This window comes from Heteronotia binoei, chromosome 17, assembly GCF_032191835.1.
Source record: "Heteronotia binoei isolate CCM8104 ecotype False Entrance Well chromosome 17, APGP_CSIRO_Hbin_v1, whole genome shotgun sequence".
Taxonomy (NCBI): domain Eukaryota; kingdom Metazoa; phylum Chordata; class Lepidosauria; order Squamata; family Gekkonidae; genus Heteronotia; species Heteronotia binoei.
This window is the reverse complement of record NC_083239.1, coordinates 30,354,408-30,367,879: the sequence shown is the minus strand read 5'-3', so window position 1 is coordinate 30,367,879 and position 13,472 is coordinate 30,354,408. Positions and strand designations below refer to the sequence as shown.

At 44.4% G+C, this 13,472-nt stretch overlaps 1 protein-coding gene across 2 annotated transcripts in view; it reads left to right on the top strand.

The window, feature by feature from the left end:
* EYA3 (EYA transcriptional coactivator and phosphatase 3) overlaps positions 1-13,472 on the top strand; it is a 75,873-nt gene that overhangs the window by 57,990 nt on the left and 4,411 nt on the right. For both annotated transcript variants that reach the window (XM_060257904.1, XM_060257902.1), the window contains 10 exons: positions 5,766-5,851; positions 6,315-6,498; positions 6,598-6,737; positions 7,753-7,836; positions 8,407-8,496; positions 8,727-8,785; positions 9,709-9,866; positions 11,326-11,440; positions 12,011-12,132; positions 12,795-12,895. In XM_060257904.1, coding sequence (XP_060113887.1) covers positions 5,766-5,851; positions 6,315-6,498; positions 6,598-6,737; positions 7,753-7,836; positions 8,407-8,496; positions 8,727-8,785; positions 9,709-9,866; positions 11,326-11,440; positions 12,011-12,132; positions 12,795-12,895 — 1,139 coding nt within the window. The remainder of the gene's footprint in view (positions 1-5,765; positions 5,852-6,314; positions 6,499-6,597; positions 6,738-7,752; positions 7,837-8,406; positions 8,497-8,726; positions 8,786-9,708; positions 9,867-11,325; positions 11,441-12,010; positions 12,133-12,794; positions 12,896-13,472) is intronic.

Here is a 13,472-nt window from a genome sequence, read left to right as displayed (position 1 = left end):
CTACCTTTTCCTCCAGCCTCCTGGTACTCTTAGAAGACATATCCCACTCCATAAAGAAGAGCCAGAACAACATCTTGGTGGTCAGGGCCTTACTGCTTGGCTGACTTGAGGGAATGGGGATATTTCAGAGGTGCATGTTAAAAAGAAAAGTGTTGGAGGACAGATTGTATATTTCAAGTGCAGCAACTCAGATCATGCTGATGGACCACAAATGAAGAAACGGGCAAATTGCAAAACCTGCTGGTTGCTCACTCATTCTTGAGACAGCTTTCATGTTATTCATACCTCCTTTCTCCGCCTCAGTGCCACTGTGGTGCTTTTCTGATTAGCAGTAACCGTGGATTGTTGTTTTAATCTCCCACATCTTTAGTGATATACATTTAATAAACTCCTGATATTGGAGGTTTGTTTGGCTGATTGATTTGCAAAATTTATAGCCCGGTTTTCTGCCCTTATCAGGGCCACCAAGGTTAGAAATAGGAAGGTCAGTGAGATCTCTCTGTTTCCTTTCAAGCAAGGAATTGGCCTTAAAGCACAGCACAAAAGTACCAGTTCAATAGTGGCTATGACTTAAAACACAGACGCCACATTGGATCAGGCCAGTGACCCATCCAGTCCAACACTCTGTGCCAGAAACACAGGTGCCATCAGAAGGGCCACCAGCAAGGCCAGAACTCCAGAAGCCCTTCCACTGTTGCCCCCCAGGCACCAAGAATACAGGGCATCACTGCCCCAGATTTCGTGTTCCTTCTATGCCTTGTGGCTAATAGCCACTGATGGACCTCTGCTCCATATGTTTGTCCAGTTCCTCTTGAGGCTGTCTGTGTTTGTAGCTGCCACCATTTCCTGCGGCAGTGAATTCCACGTGTTAATTACTCTTTGGGTGAACAAGCACTTCCCTTTGTCTGTTCTAAGCCTGCTGCTCACTAATTTCACTAAGTGCTCACAAGTTCTTGTATTGTGGGAAAGGGAGAAAAGTACTTCTTCGTGTATCCCATGCATAATTTTGTAAGGATCTAGGAGACCCAGTTTGGAATCCCTACTTTACTGTGGAAGCTTGCTGGGTGACCTTGGGCCAGTCACACACACTCAGCCTAACCTACCTCCCAGTGTGGTTGTAAGTAGAATATAAGGTAGAGGAGGGAATGTTGTGAGCTGCTTTAGGTCCCTATTAGGGAGAAAAGTGGGATACAAATGAAAGAATAAAGAAAATGGTTTTAAAAGCTGTCTTCAGATCCTGGTTTCTTTTATTCATTTGCAACCAATCCTTGACTGTGTTTATGATGCTCAGATTTACATTTAACTATGGTTTTATTTATTTTGTATTTATTTATTTAATTTATACTCCACTTTTCTCTCCAAAAGGTACCCAAAGTGACTTGCAATATTATCTCACTCACCCCATTCCCAGACACATGCTCTTAACAACTGGGGGAGAGCTAAGAGTTTAGGGTTTGTAGAATCTTTCGGGCTCAAGTGCCGTGTTCTACTGGAGAAACTTTCTCCAGTAAAACATGGCACTTGAGCCCCAAAGATTCTACAAACCCTAATGATGTTACCAACCGTGAAAACCTGAAATCTTTGATAGCTAAGAGTTTCATGCCATGATCAATAACCAAATATGATGTACCTGGGAAAAGTTATATAGTTTCTCTCCCACTCTTGTTGAAAAAACATTTTGTTTAGTCAAGGGGGATATAAATAGCTTCCATTTCCCTGTCTGTCTGTCTGTCCGTCCGTCCGTCCGTCCGTCCGTCCATCCATCCATCCATCCATCCATCCATCCATCCATCCATCCATCTATAGATCTAACCATCATCTGTCTATCTCTGTTTATATGACTCTTGCCTTAAGCAGACGTTAGAATTGAAACATTTCCATCACTGATAACACCCAGTGTTAATCTGGCCCCAGCATGAATCCTCAGATTTCATGGGTTCATCATTGGTTTCTTTTCCTCCTTTGGTGCCAGACCTGTGGAAAGAGCATGCATAATAATAAATTTATTTGTATCCCGCCCTCCCCGCCGAGGCGGCTCAGGGCGGCTAACAGCATCTATACATGTACAACAATAGGTAATAGATAAAACTTAGTTAACAATAAAAACATCTAAACATTATAAAAACCCGTTAATAATTAAAAAATTTTTAGAATTCACAGTTTGAGTTAAATTAATCTGGCAGCATAATAATATTCTGACGCTGGTGCCTGCCAGTTTAAGTATCTATACTGACGAGAGTCTTGAGACACGGCTACTCTAGGTCCTAATTCAGTAGCCGGCATACGCTTGTTTAAAGAGGACCGTTTTGCAGGCCCTGCGGAATTGGTCGAGATGCAGTTCTTAATGTTCTAGTTCCTCCTAACAGCTTCCTCTAAACAAGAAGCAAAACTGTATCAACTTGGACCACTCATGCCTGAAAATACCCAGCAGCAAGCAGCGTTTCCTCTAAGATGAGTTAGTGTGAGCTAGCTCACAGTTTTTTAGCCTCTGGCTCTCACATGCTTTTGTCTTAGCTCAGGAAAGACGGCCCCAGAGCATTATGCAGTAGCTCACAACTTTAATACCAGTAGCTCACAAAGTTGAATTTCTGCTCACAAGACTCCACAGCTTAAGGGGGAGCATTGCCCAGCAGTTTTGTTCCATTTCACAAAGCTGCCCCTTAGTACCAAACATTGGGAAGGATCCAGCCAGTTTTTTCACTCAGTCTCATCAGGTTTTCTGACGGCACACACACTCACATCCATCCCATGTATGTCCCCTTATCCTCAGCATAGCGTTTTTGAGTGGTTTAAAGGGGTCTGTGTGATGCCATGATGGGACTCTCCCTCACAGAGGACTCCCGTTTGGGATCCCTGTACGCAAGCACATGTTAGCATGCGCCTAGCAATGATAAATGGAGTCTGGATCAAACTGGTATCAAAATGACAGTGAATCATGCGTGCAACTAATGTAAAGTGACTCTGCTGTTAGTCATGCAGAAGCCATATCTGGTGGGAGCCAACCGAAGGGCCTTCCCCCCTCTCCCAGGACTTAAAGAGCATCATCCCTCATAAAGGTAGTCCCTTGTGCAAGCACCAGTCGTTTCCAACTCTGGGGTGACGTTGCATCAAAACGTTTTCACGGCAGACTTTTTAAGGGGTGGTTTGCCATTGCCTTCCACAGTCATCTACACTTTCCCCCCAGCAAGCTGGGTACTCATTTTACCAACCTTGGAAGGATGGAAGGCTGAGTCAACCTTGAGCTGACTACCTGAACCCAGCTTCTGCCGGGATTCAACTCAGGTCGTGAGCAGAGTTTAGGACTGCAGTACTGCAGCTTTACCACGCTGTGCCATGGGGCTGCTACCATCCCTCATAATCTGGCCTTAATAACAACCCAAATAATCAAGACATTGAGCAAGAGGCCAGCCCGAGCCATTTTCTCCTTAAGTGCTGGACAGGAAGATTTCTCCCCACTACTCCATCATGTAAAATACTCAGTCATCAGTACTTGCCTAGCTAAAAAACTTAATATCCCTAAAGGAACATTTCTCCTTGATACTTTAATCAGTAATGCAAAAGAAGAAAAACTCCCCTCCACAATGCACATAAGAAACACTTTTCAAGGTAGATCATGTCCAAAGAGATGGACTTTTCATCACTTCCACATTCCAATGCCAACACCTTTTCCCCTCCTCAATCTTAAGCAAAAAGGTACTAAAAGTTATCTCTTCAGCCCAGCCAATTAGTAGCAGGTTTTGGATCTCATTCTGTTATCCCCAGCTGTAGGGTCAGCTTCTCTTTTTTCCCACTCCCTTCTGCTGAGCTTTTTCGATTCTGGTCAGTTTCTCTCTCCCTCTTCAGGAAACAGCCTCGATTCTGCCCTTTTAATTCCTCCCTTAGTAGCAGGTAGCTTGTTAAGGAAAGAGTTTAAGCTGTGTTTGTATTTCACATGCGTCTTTATTTCCTTTCTGCAGCCCCTCTGTTTTCATTTACCTAATTTAACTTGGCTCTCTTTCTGTTAATTCAATAAATTAGCAGTTTGGTGTAGTGGTTAAGTGCATGGATTCTTATCTGAGAGAAGTGGGTTTGATTCCCCACTCCTCCACTTGCAGCTGCTGGAATGGTCTTGGGTCAGCCATAGCTCTCGCAGGAGTTGTCCTTGAAAGGGCAGCTTGTGGGAGAGCTCTCTCAGCCCCACCCACCTCACAGAGTGTCTGTTGTGGGGGAAGAAGATAAAGGAGATTGTAAGCCACTCTGAGACTGATTCAGAGAGAAGGATGGGGTATAAATCTATAGTTTTCTTTTTCTTTCTTATTTAAGAAGGTTATCCCCCTTGTTTTGAGTGTTAGTCTGTATCTTACACAGGTTACAGTCTCAGAAGTTTATACCCCACAACACACATGTTCTCTTTGCTAGCAGAAGTGTGCTTTTGTTAGCTATGGGGCTGCATGTGTATTGGGGAGTTGAGTAGTTGGGGGGAGGGGGGAAATGCTTCTGTCTTTTCCACCAGCAGAAAAGCTGGTTGGATCCCATCCATTGAGTGGACCTTGAAGGAATGTGGCCCTGGCAGAGAAAAACTGGGGAAGCATTTTTCATCCACATTGCATGTCGCTGCACCTGGATCGATGGGTTTTAAAATGGGAGTGTTGGTGGTCTACAGACTTTGCATGCCCTGTAGCAGCGTGAGTAGCATCGCAGATGAAAATTAGCAGCCCGCTCCTTTACTAACTTCTGCCACTTATAGGGACAGGTGAGAAGGGATTTGTTTTGGTCTTTCAGAAGTTGCATTAAGAATTGGAAACACTGAGGCATTGCCACTGTAACAAATCCCTCTTTGTGAGTGTTCCACTTACCGCAGAGACGAATTGTCCACTGCAAAAACTGAGGCACATTAGCTGGCAGACTTCCTGGAAGGATTTCACAGAATGATAAAAAACTAATTTCTTAGCATTATGTGGGTTTTTTATGTCCTATCTGAAGTGGGCCACCCATCTTCAGGGATTAAATTGTTTGCTTAGGCCCTATTAAGAGCCGCTGTATGCCCCCCCCCCCACCCCTGCCCATCCAGCAGATGCCTCTTGTTGTCTTGCTAGCAGTCTGAATGTTTAATGTTTAAATTCTTAACTTAGGATGGTTGCAGAGAGCACCTAGTTTGTTTTTATGTTCACAAGTTATAAATGTTACTAGAACGCACCTTAAGATGGAGTTTTTCGGCGGGCATGGAAGGACCAAATCTTGTTTTCCCCATTTTTTAAAAAAATATTTAGAATCTAGTAGAACTCAAAAATGTTAAAATACACAGCAACAAGATTAAGATGGGTAGCCGTGTTAGTCTGTCCATAGCAGTAGAAAAGAGCAAGAGTCCAGTAGCACCTTAAAGACTAACAAAATCTGTGTCATGTTATGAGCTTTCGTGAGTCACTGCTCAGTTCTTCAGGAAAAAGTTTTGTGTGGGAAGTAGAATTGGTCAGGATCCTATTAGTCTCATGCAGGGATGGCCAACAGTAGCTCTCCAGATGTTTTTTGCCTACAACTCCCATCAGCCCCAGCCAGCATGGCCAATGGCTGGGGCTGATGGGAATTGTAGACAAAAAACATCTGGAGAGCTACCGTTGGCTACCCCTGGTCTCATGGAAAGCTCTTCTCTTTTGATGAAGGAAAACCTGTTGGAGCCAAGAATGCTGGTAGGTGCTCTCTTGCCTCCACTTTCATGTTTGAACACCGTGTGTTTTTCCTGAGGTGCATTAACACCTGGTCATCCTTTTGATTTTTTGTTTTTACAGCTTCAAGTACCAACGTGAACTCAGTTTCCACCTCCTCAGCAGCTGTCAATATTTCATCATCTGCTGTAGCCAGCATCTCTCAACAGGTACATCTTCCTCCTGTACCAGACATAGCCTTACAAAAAAAGAAGAACTGGAGAGTTCTTATGCTATATAAAAAACCCAATCTGTTGCCTTTTTTGGGGTTGCATCATTACTGAATTTTCATGCAGTGTGTGTATTTCAGCTGTCGAATAGAAACCGTTCTTGAATGTCGTGCAGCTGTATTTGTCAGTAATGCATTCATTGCAGGACTGCAGAGAGGGGCTCTACTAGTGGTACAAAATTCCAGGGTTCCAGTCAGCTTGGGGATCCAGGGATCTGAGCAAGGCGCTGTTGGTGAAGAGCAACAGCATGCCTGTCCTAATCAGTCATCTTTAACAGTTTTTTCTGAATGGGATGGGGGGGGGCAATGCTGCCCACGATCCAGAGCTGGGGTTTTGTTTCGACATTTTGGGCACTGTGGATTTGTTTTTGCTCCTTGTCCTTTTTGACTCTCCCTTTTGATAGGAGTATCCTACATACACCATCCTCGGCCAAAGTCAATACCAGCCATATTTCTCAAGTTCTAGCTTTGGAGTGATAGCACCAGCAGACAGCAGCACGGAGAGTTCCACCTTAGCAACAACCACGTATCCTTCTGAAAAACCAAACGCCATGGTGCCTACTCAGACAGCACAGAGACATTCCGCTGGTAAGGAGGGCAGTGGGAGGAAAGGAGCTGCTTTCCGGGCATTAAGTTTAAAAGAGAAACTCTTAACAATGTGAATTACGCCTTGTTTTCCCCTTCCAGGAGACCCATCAACAAGTCCGTCATTGCTACGAGCGACCGCTAGTAAAGATCTAGACGAGCAGTCTAGGAAAAACGTGACAGGGAAAAACAGAGGCAAGAGGAAAGCAGACTCTTCCTCGCCGCAGGACAACGAACTGGAAGTTGGTGTCCAGCCTTCCTCCCCACCCCCGTTCTTTCTCTATATACAAAACTTTCAGGCAGAGGATGAGATACTTGAATGATTGGATAGAGAGGGTCGGGGTGTGTGTGCGTGAAACTTTGTAAACAAAAAAATGAGGCATTCAAAGTCCTTGAGAGCCATGTGTAGTGATGAGCAATGTTCCCTCTAAGCTGAGTTAGTGTGAGCTAACTCACAATTTGTTAGGCTCCAGCTCACCCATTTTTGTCTCAGCTCAGGAAAAATGGCCCTTGAGCAAACTAATTTATGCAGCAGCTCACAGCTTTAATGCCAGTAGCTCACAAAGTAGAATGTTTGCTCACAAGACTACACAGCTTAGAGGGAACATTGGTGATGAGAGAAACCTCCAAGGGGAAAAATAAATTGTGCTGATCCTGCAAGGGTAGAAAGCCAGGCTTCTGGTAGTTATACTAAGCGTAGCCAACCAAGTGGCTTTTATTTATTTTATGTATACTGCACCTTTCTCCCCAGTGAGGACCCAAAGCAGCTTCTCCTCACCTCTGTTTTATCCCCTCAACTACCCTGTGAGGTAGGTTAGGCTGAGAGTAAGTGACTGGCCCAAGATCACCAGCAAACTTCCATAGCAGGGTGAGGATTCAGACCTGGGTTTCCCAGATGCTTTAACCTCTACAGCTTCCTGCTGTCTGCCAGTCACAGGGGCTCGATGTTGCACACCCCTTTGTTCCCTTCTGCCCCTGAAGAAGCTGCGTGGCCTTGAGCATGGTAGCTTATTAGGCTAAGATCTCAGTGCCTTCTTATTTCAGGTCCCTGGCTTCTAAGAATGAAAACCAGAAACATTTTGGTAATACAATTCAGTGTGATGTCATGACACCTGAACAAGACAGACAGATACAAACCCCTAGAATTAAAACTCTTCAGACAGAAGTCTCAGATTCTGTTGCCGAAATAGGAAGGTGTTGAAAGGTGTTGGCAGTTGAAAAATCCCCATATTTAACCTTTTGTGGTTCTTTCCACAGAGAGTGTTCCTATGGGACTTGGACGAAACCATCATAATATTTCATTCTCTTCTTACTGGATCGTATGCCCAAAAATATGGGAAGGTATGGGGAGCATTGTTTGTTTTTGTGGCAGAGTTTCTCAGTTGTTTCTGCTGAAACCTCATATTCCATATCTTGCATGGAGGTATCAGGAAATGCTTTTATTCTTGATAATTTCTTTTGCTTTCTTGCAGCATGTTAAGTGTGTATTGTTTAACTACTGTATTTGGTGTTGTATGTATTACTGTGCTGGTCTATGGTAGTAATAAACCATTCATTCCTATGAGTATATGGACATTTTAGTGTATTTGATAGTTCTTTCATCATAACCTTGTCAAATAAATCAGGAAACTGTAATCATAGTGGAAAATCCCTCATGATACAGACAGTAGAAAAGAGCAAGAGTCCCGTAGCACCTTAAAAACTAACAAAATTTATGGTATGGTGAGTCACTGCTCACTTCTTCAGATACAGACAGATAGCTTGGCAGAGGATTCCTTGATTTCGTCCCAGCTGCTTTGACGTATAATAGCTCCCAAGCTCTTAAAGACTCCCTCCTTCTCCATTAGAAACATTGACCACTTAATCTGAAAGTGTTAATGCACAAAGCCATTGCTTTGTCCTCCGATCTAGGATCCAACTCTAGTGATCGGCTCTGGTTTGACAATGGAGGAAATGATTTTTGAAGTGGCTGATACGCACCTGTTTTTCAACGACTTAGAGGTACGTATTGCCCTTTCTGCATTCTAACCTTAAACCATCCTAGTGGATGACCAGTACCATATTGACATTTATTGGCTTTGAAGAGCAAAGGGAATCAATATGAACTGAAACTGAAGTGGCTGGTCTTCGTGCTGATTCGTGCCACGTCCCTGTCCCCCAGTGGCCTGTGCCTTCAAGAGCCCGGAAAATAGATTCACTGACAAGCCAGCGCTTAATGTGCTTTATTGCAGGAATGTGACCAAGTCCACGTGGAAGACGTTGCATCTGATGACAACGGGCAAGATTTAAGGTGAAACATTTTGATTCTGTGTACTTTATTTTGTTCCATGTGCTGTGAGTGAGTGAGTAGTGCGATTGAATCAATATATTTTAATTGGGGGGTTCTTCCCCCCCCATGACTTGACAAACATAAATGATACTCATATATGTCTGCACATATTCTAATGTGGAGGTTTTGTTTTTGTTTGGAAAAGGGGTAATTTCATGTCAGCAGCAAGGGCCAAAGTTGGCCAATGAGCAGTTGATTGATCCCCCAGTTTCCTAAATTCTTGTGAGTCAAAGAGGTCTTTCTTACTCGAGAAATGAAAATCTTGGCAGTTTTCCCCCTAGAGTTTCAGTCCACCTCTGTTCTCTTCCCTTCAGTTCCTTCACATTCCGTAGCTCTTGGTAAGCAGGAGAAGGAGTTGTGTGACCACAGAGTATGGTTATACCCTTTGTGAATGGTCTTGCCCTGTTGTTTTGGATTGTGAATTTAAAGGTGTGCCTCATTCATGCAAGGAGCATAGGCCAAAGTAATAAAAGTAATAAAATACATCACTACAATAATGAAAATATAGAATTTTGTGAAGTATTTGGATTGGGAAACTGGGAGGGTCCGTCTTATCAGTGGCTACTAGCCATGGTGACACCCACTGAATCCCAGAGCCAGGAGGCAACGTCAGGGGATGTCCTCATCCTCTGTGTCCTGTTGCTGGACCTCCAGAGGAACTGACTGTGTCCACTGTGTGAGACAAGATGCTGGACTAGATGGACCACTAGTCTGATCCAGCAGGGCTGTCCTTATGCTATTGATGGTAATTTTCTAAGTTTATAATACAAAAAGGCTTAAAAATGCATTGCTATAATTAGAAATGTGGGGCTCTCTGAACACGTGTCATTGTAAGCCACCTCAACCTTCTCTTTTTGTAACCCAAAATGTGTGTTTTGTCACAGTAACTATAATTTTGCCACGGATGGCTTCAGTGGTGCAGGAAGCAACGGCAACCATGGTTCAGTGGGAGTCCAAGGCGGAGTGGATTGGATGAGGAAACTGGCTTTCCGCTATCGGAAAGTGCGCGAGGTCTATGACAAATACAAGAACAATGTGGGAGGTGAGTGCAAGCCACACATGAGTCCTAGAGGCAGGCCGAGGCAGTGAGCGCAAGGCCGGGGTGTCCATTCTTGTGTAGAAACTTCTCTGCCATTATCAAGCTGTTGGTGCTCAGGGCAACAGAACCAGTATAGCCCAATTGCTCCTGTGAAGGGGAAGCAGAAATCATGGTTAATTTTTTTGTAAAAATCACATCCTTCCTCTAAGGTGTGGTCTTTCCTCCCTTATGTTAGCCTCACAACAATCCTGTGAGGGAGGCTAGGCAGAAAACAACTGGCCCAAAGTCACCCAGCAAACTTCATGGATTTGTAACTCAAATGCAGAGAACACCATTATAAGCCCATGTCAGGTTCTGCTTGGGTCAGGCCCGAGTCCAGGGCTGTTTAGCTCTCCAAGGTTGCTTTTGTTGGACAAGTGTCCCATGATAGAGCCTCAGAATAAAGTGGGAAGGGAGCTTCTCTTCACTTGATCCCCACACTCCTGCTCTGCCAATTACCTATTCCCACCTGCAGGAGAATGGGTTGGGTCTGGATCTTCCTCCTCCCTTGCTGCTGTGGAGCATGCCTTAAAATGTTCCCCCAGAGGAGGATAAACCCTGGATTCAGCCAGCCCTCCATCCCCAACCCAATCCCGGGTTGGGGATGCCAGGCCAATGGATCCTTGTCTTGCATTGGTGAGCTTACTGGCCCTTCCCCTGGATATATTTAAAGGGCTGTCTGCCTCATCCTCTAAGAACAGCAGCATTGCCTGCTGTCCCTGCCCTTTTACCAGAGTGCCTCTGGGTCTCAGCAGCTGGGTTGTCTCTGATAGGAACTTGGATGGGTTGGCTTCTGCTGCCGACTACACTGCTGAGAGCCATCTGGGTTCCTTCATGCTGGCTGACTTCCAAGCAGTGTTCCCTCTCAGTTGTGCACATGAGCGGCTGCTCATTAACACAGGAAGCCCCGCCCAGCAGCAGTCTGGAACCACACAGGGTCTTGCACTGCCCACTGTCCACTGTAGGATGACAGCAGTTATATTCTACTCAGGATGTGAACTGCTCCACTCAGCAGGGGGTGGGGGAAATGAGAGGGAACGTTGCTCCCAAGTCGACTCTTCAAGGCCATGCCCTGATGCAACCTGACCGATGGAATAAAATTTTAAAATACTGAAACCCAAAGATTAAGGAATGAAACCATTGAAGGCATTGTGTAATTAAGATTTCACCAGCTTCCAGAAGAACAACAGCAAGAGGGCAAGGTTGACTCTTGAGGCAGGGAGTTGTCCCCAAAATGCTCCGTTCTGTGTCTCTCACTAAAGTATACAGAGTAGGATGCCGAATGATGGCATTTTGCGCCATTCTGGTGTGATGTGGCTGTTAAAAATAGCAGAGTTGGGTCTGTATTCCCAGCATTCCAACAGGATGACTTTTGAAGTATGATGCTTCTAACAGCCTTGTCTGCCTGCCTGCATTTTAATAGCCCTCCTCAGCCCAGAGAAGAAGGAAGCATTGCAAAGACTACGGGAAGATATAGAAGTGTTAACAGATAACTGGCTGGGAACAGCACTGAAGTCCCTACTTCTCATCCAGTCCAGGTATGGCAACCAGCACTTGCAGCTCTAGGCCTCTTAACAATATGAATGGAAATACAGTCTTGGCTTGGTCCATCCATTGTAAGAGATGTCATGGAGTGCATTGGGGTGGGAAGCGCATATGGTTCATGTATAGCACTGTGTATTCCTCAAACTGCTGCAGTGTCTGAGTGGAGAAACTTTTATCTGGGTACCCAGCTACCCAAAAGAAGCCACATCCCATAAGAATCTGTGTCAAAACCACTCTTGGTTTTTGCAGATTGGTGCTGCATTGTCAGTGTTTTATAGGCCAGGGCTCTGCAATTGATTAGCAACTTCCTGTTGCCAGTTTTGATGAACTGGAGTGGTCAGCTGAACTGAGCTTTTTCCTTTCCTGGCTTTTCAGATATTGGACAATTTGTGATCACTGTGATTGTCAGAGTGCAGGTGGCTCCACTAACTGCAGTCAGTTAGAGCCTGTCAATCCAGGATCGGAAGTTGGCTTGTTGATGGCAGATTGTTTGTAGAACTGTGTGGCGAAGACCATCTTGGAACTCCTTTTTGTGTGACTTGCTGTCTCCTGTTCCCCTCTAGGAAGAATTGTGTGAATGTTCTCATCACCACCACTCAGCTAGTGCCAGCTCTGGCCAAGGTCCTGCTGTACGGATTAGGCGAAGTGTTTCCGATTGAGAATATTTATAGTGCAACAAAAATAGGTAAGTTCCTTTGTATCTTGGGGGTTCTTGGCTGGCGTGGTGTTAGAGAGACAAATGTGTTCTGGTGTAGAGAGGGAGATTGAGGAAAGATTTCAGAATATCAGACAGTACAGGTGGGAGACAGGAAGATTCACTGATGGTTCAAGGATCCAGTCAACTATTATTTCTAACCCTTAAAATTCCAAAATGCCATTTCCAAAGTGTGTGAGTGATGTCCTTGGTGTAATCTTGGAAGCTGGCACGCATTTGGATCAGAAACCTGCTGCTGTAGTTAGACTCAGCCTTGACATCTGTAACGTTCCTTTCCCATTCACTCCAGTCACTTTTGAAGGCCTTCCTTTGGTTGTTCCCACCATCTGAGGCTATATGGGTGGTAACCTAAGCAAAGGATGTTCATCTGTCTCCCTCTATTGTGTCTTCCACTAGTGGGTGAACACTTTTTTGTTTCATTTGGCATACCCCCTGCAACAGAAATCTTTCCTCCTCCCTGATTTTGTGTGTGTTTATGGAATTATTTTATCATTTTAAATGTTTTTAATTCCTCAAATGTTTTTAATGGTCACCACCTCAGGAACACTGATCAGGTGGAAAGGTGGCTTTAAAATGCCTTAATAAAATGAATAAAAATAATCACAAAAGGGGCATGGGATATTTCCTGACAGGTAAAGAGAGCTGTTTCGAAAGAATCGTCTCTCGATTTGGGAAGAAGGTGACGTACGTGGTGATCGGAGATGGGCGTGACGAAGAGATGGCAGCCAAGCAGGTAACTGTGGGCTGGATCTTTTCTTGCCACCCCCTTTCCTGAGAAATCTGAACCTAAGGAAACAGCATGAATATGTATAAATTGTAAATAAAAATATGTATCACATTGTAAAATTACAAAGTTATTGTATAACAAGGATCCAAGAGTCCAAAGAACAATCGATATAAGTTGTTTTGAAGACTCTTTTTATCAAGAGCTGATGGTCCTTATAATGGTTAATCTCCTGTATGAATCAGATATTTTCATGACAGAACGTTACAGCCACTATAGATAGCAAATGCGCCCAGTGAGAAGGTATTCGTCATTTTGAAGGAAGTCTGGTTGGAGTAAATCAGGGGTGGCCAATTGTAGCTCTCCAGATGTTTTTTGCCTACAACTCCCATCAGCCCCAGCCAGCATGGCCAATGGCTGGGGCTGATGGGAGTTGTAGGTCAAAAACATCTGGAGAGCTGCTGTTGGCCACCCCTGGAGTAAATTGTTAAGCTACAGAAGAATGAACTCGTTTGGAAGGGATTTTGAATGGACTGTGTTTATTTACAATTTGATACATATTTTATGCTTTTAATGATTCGTTATG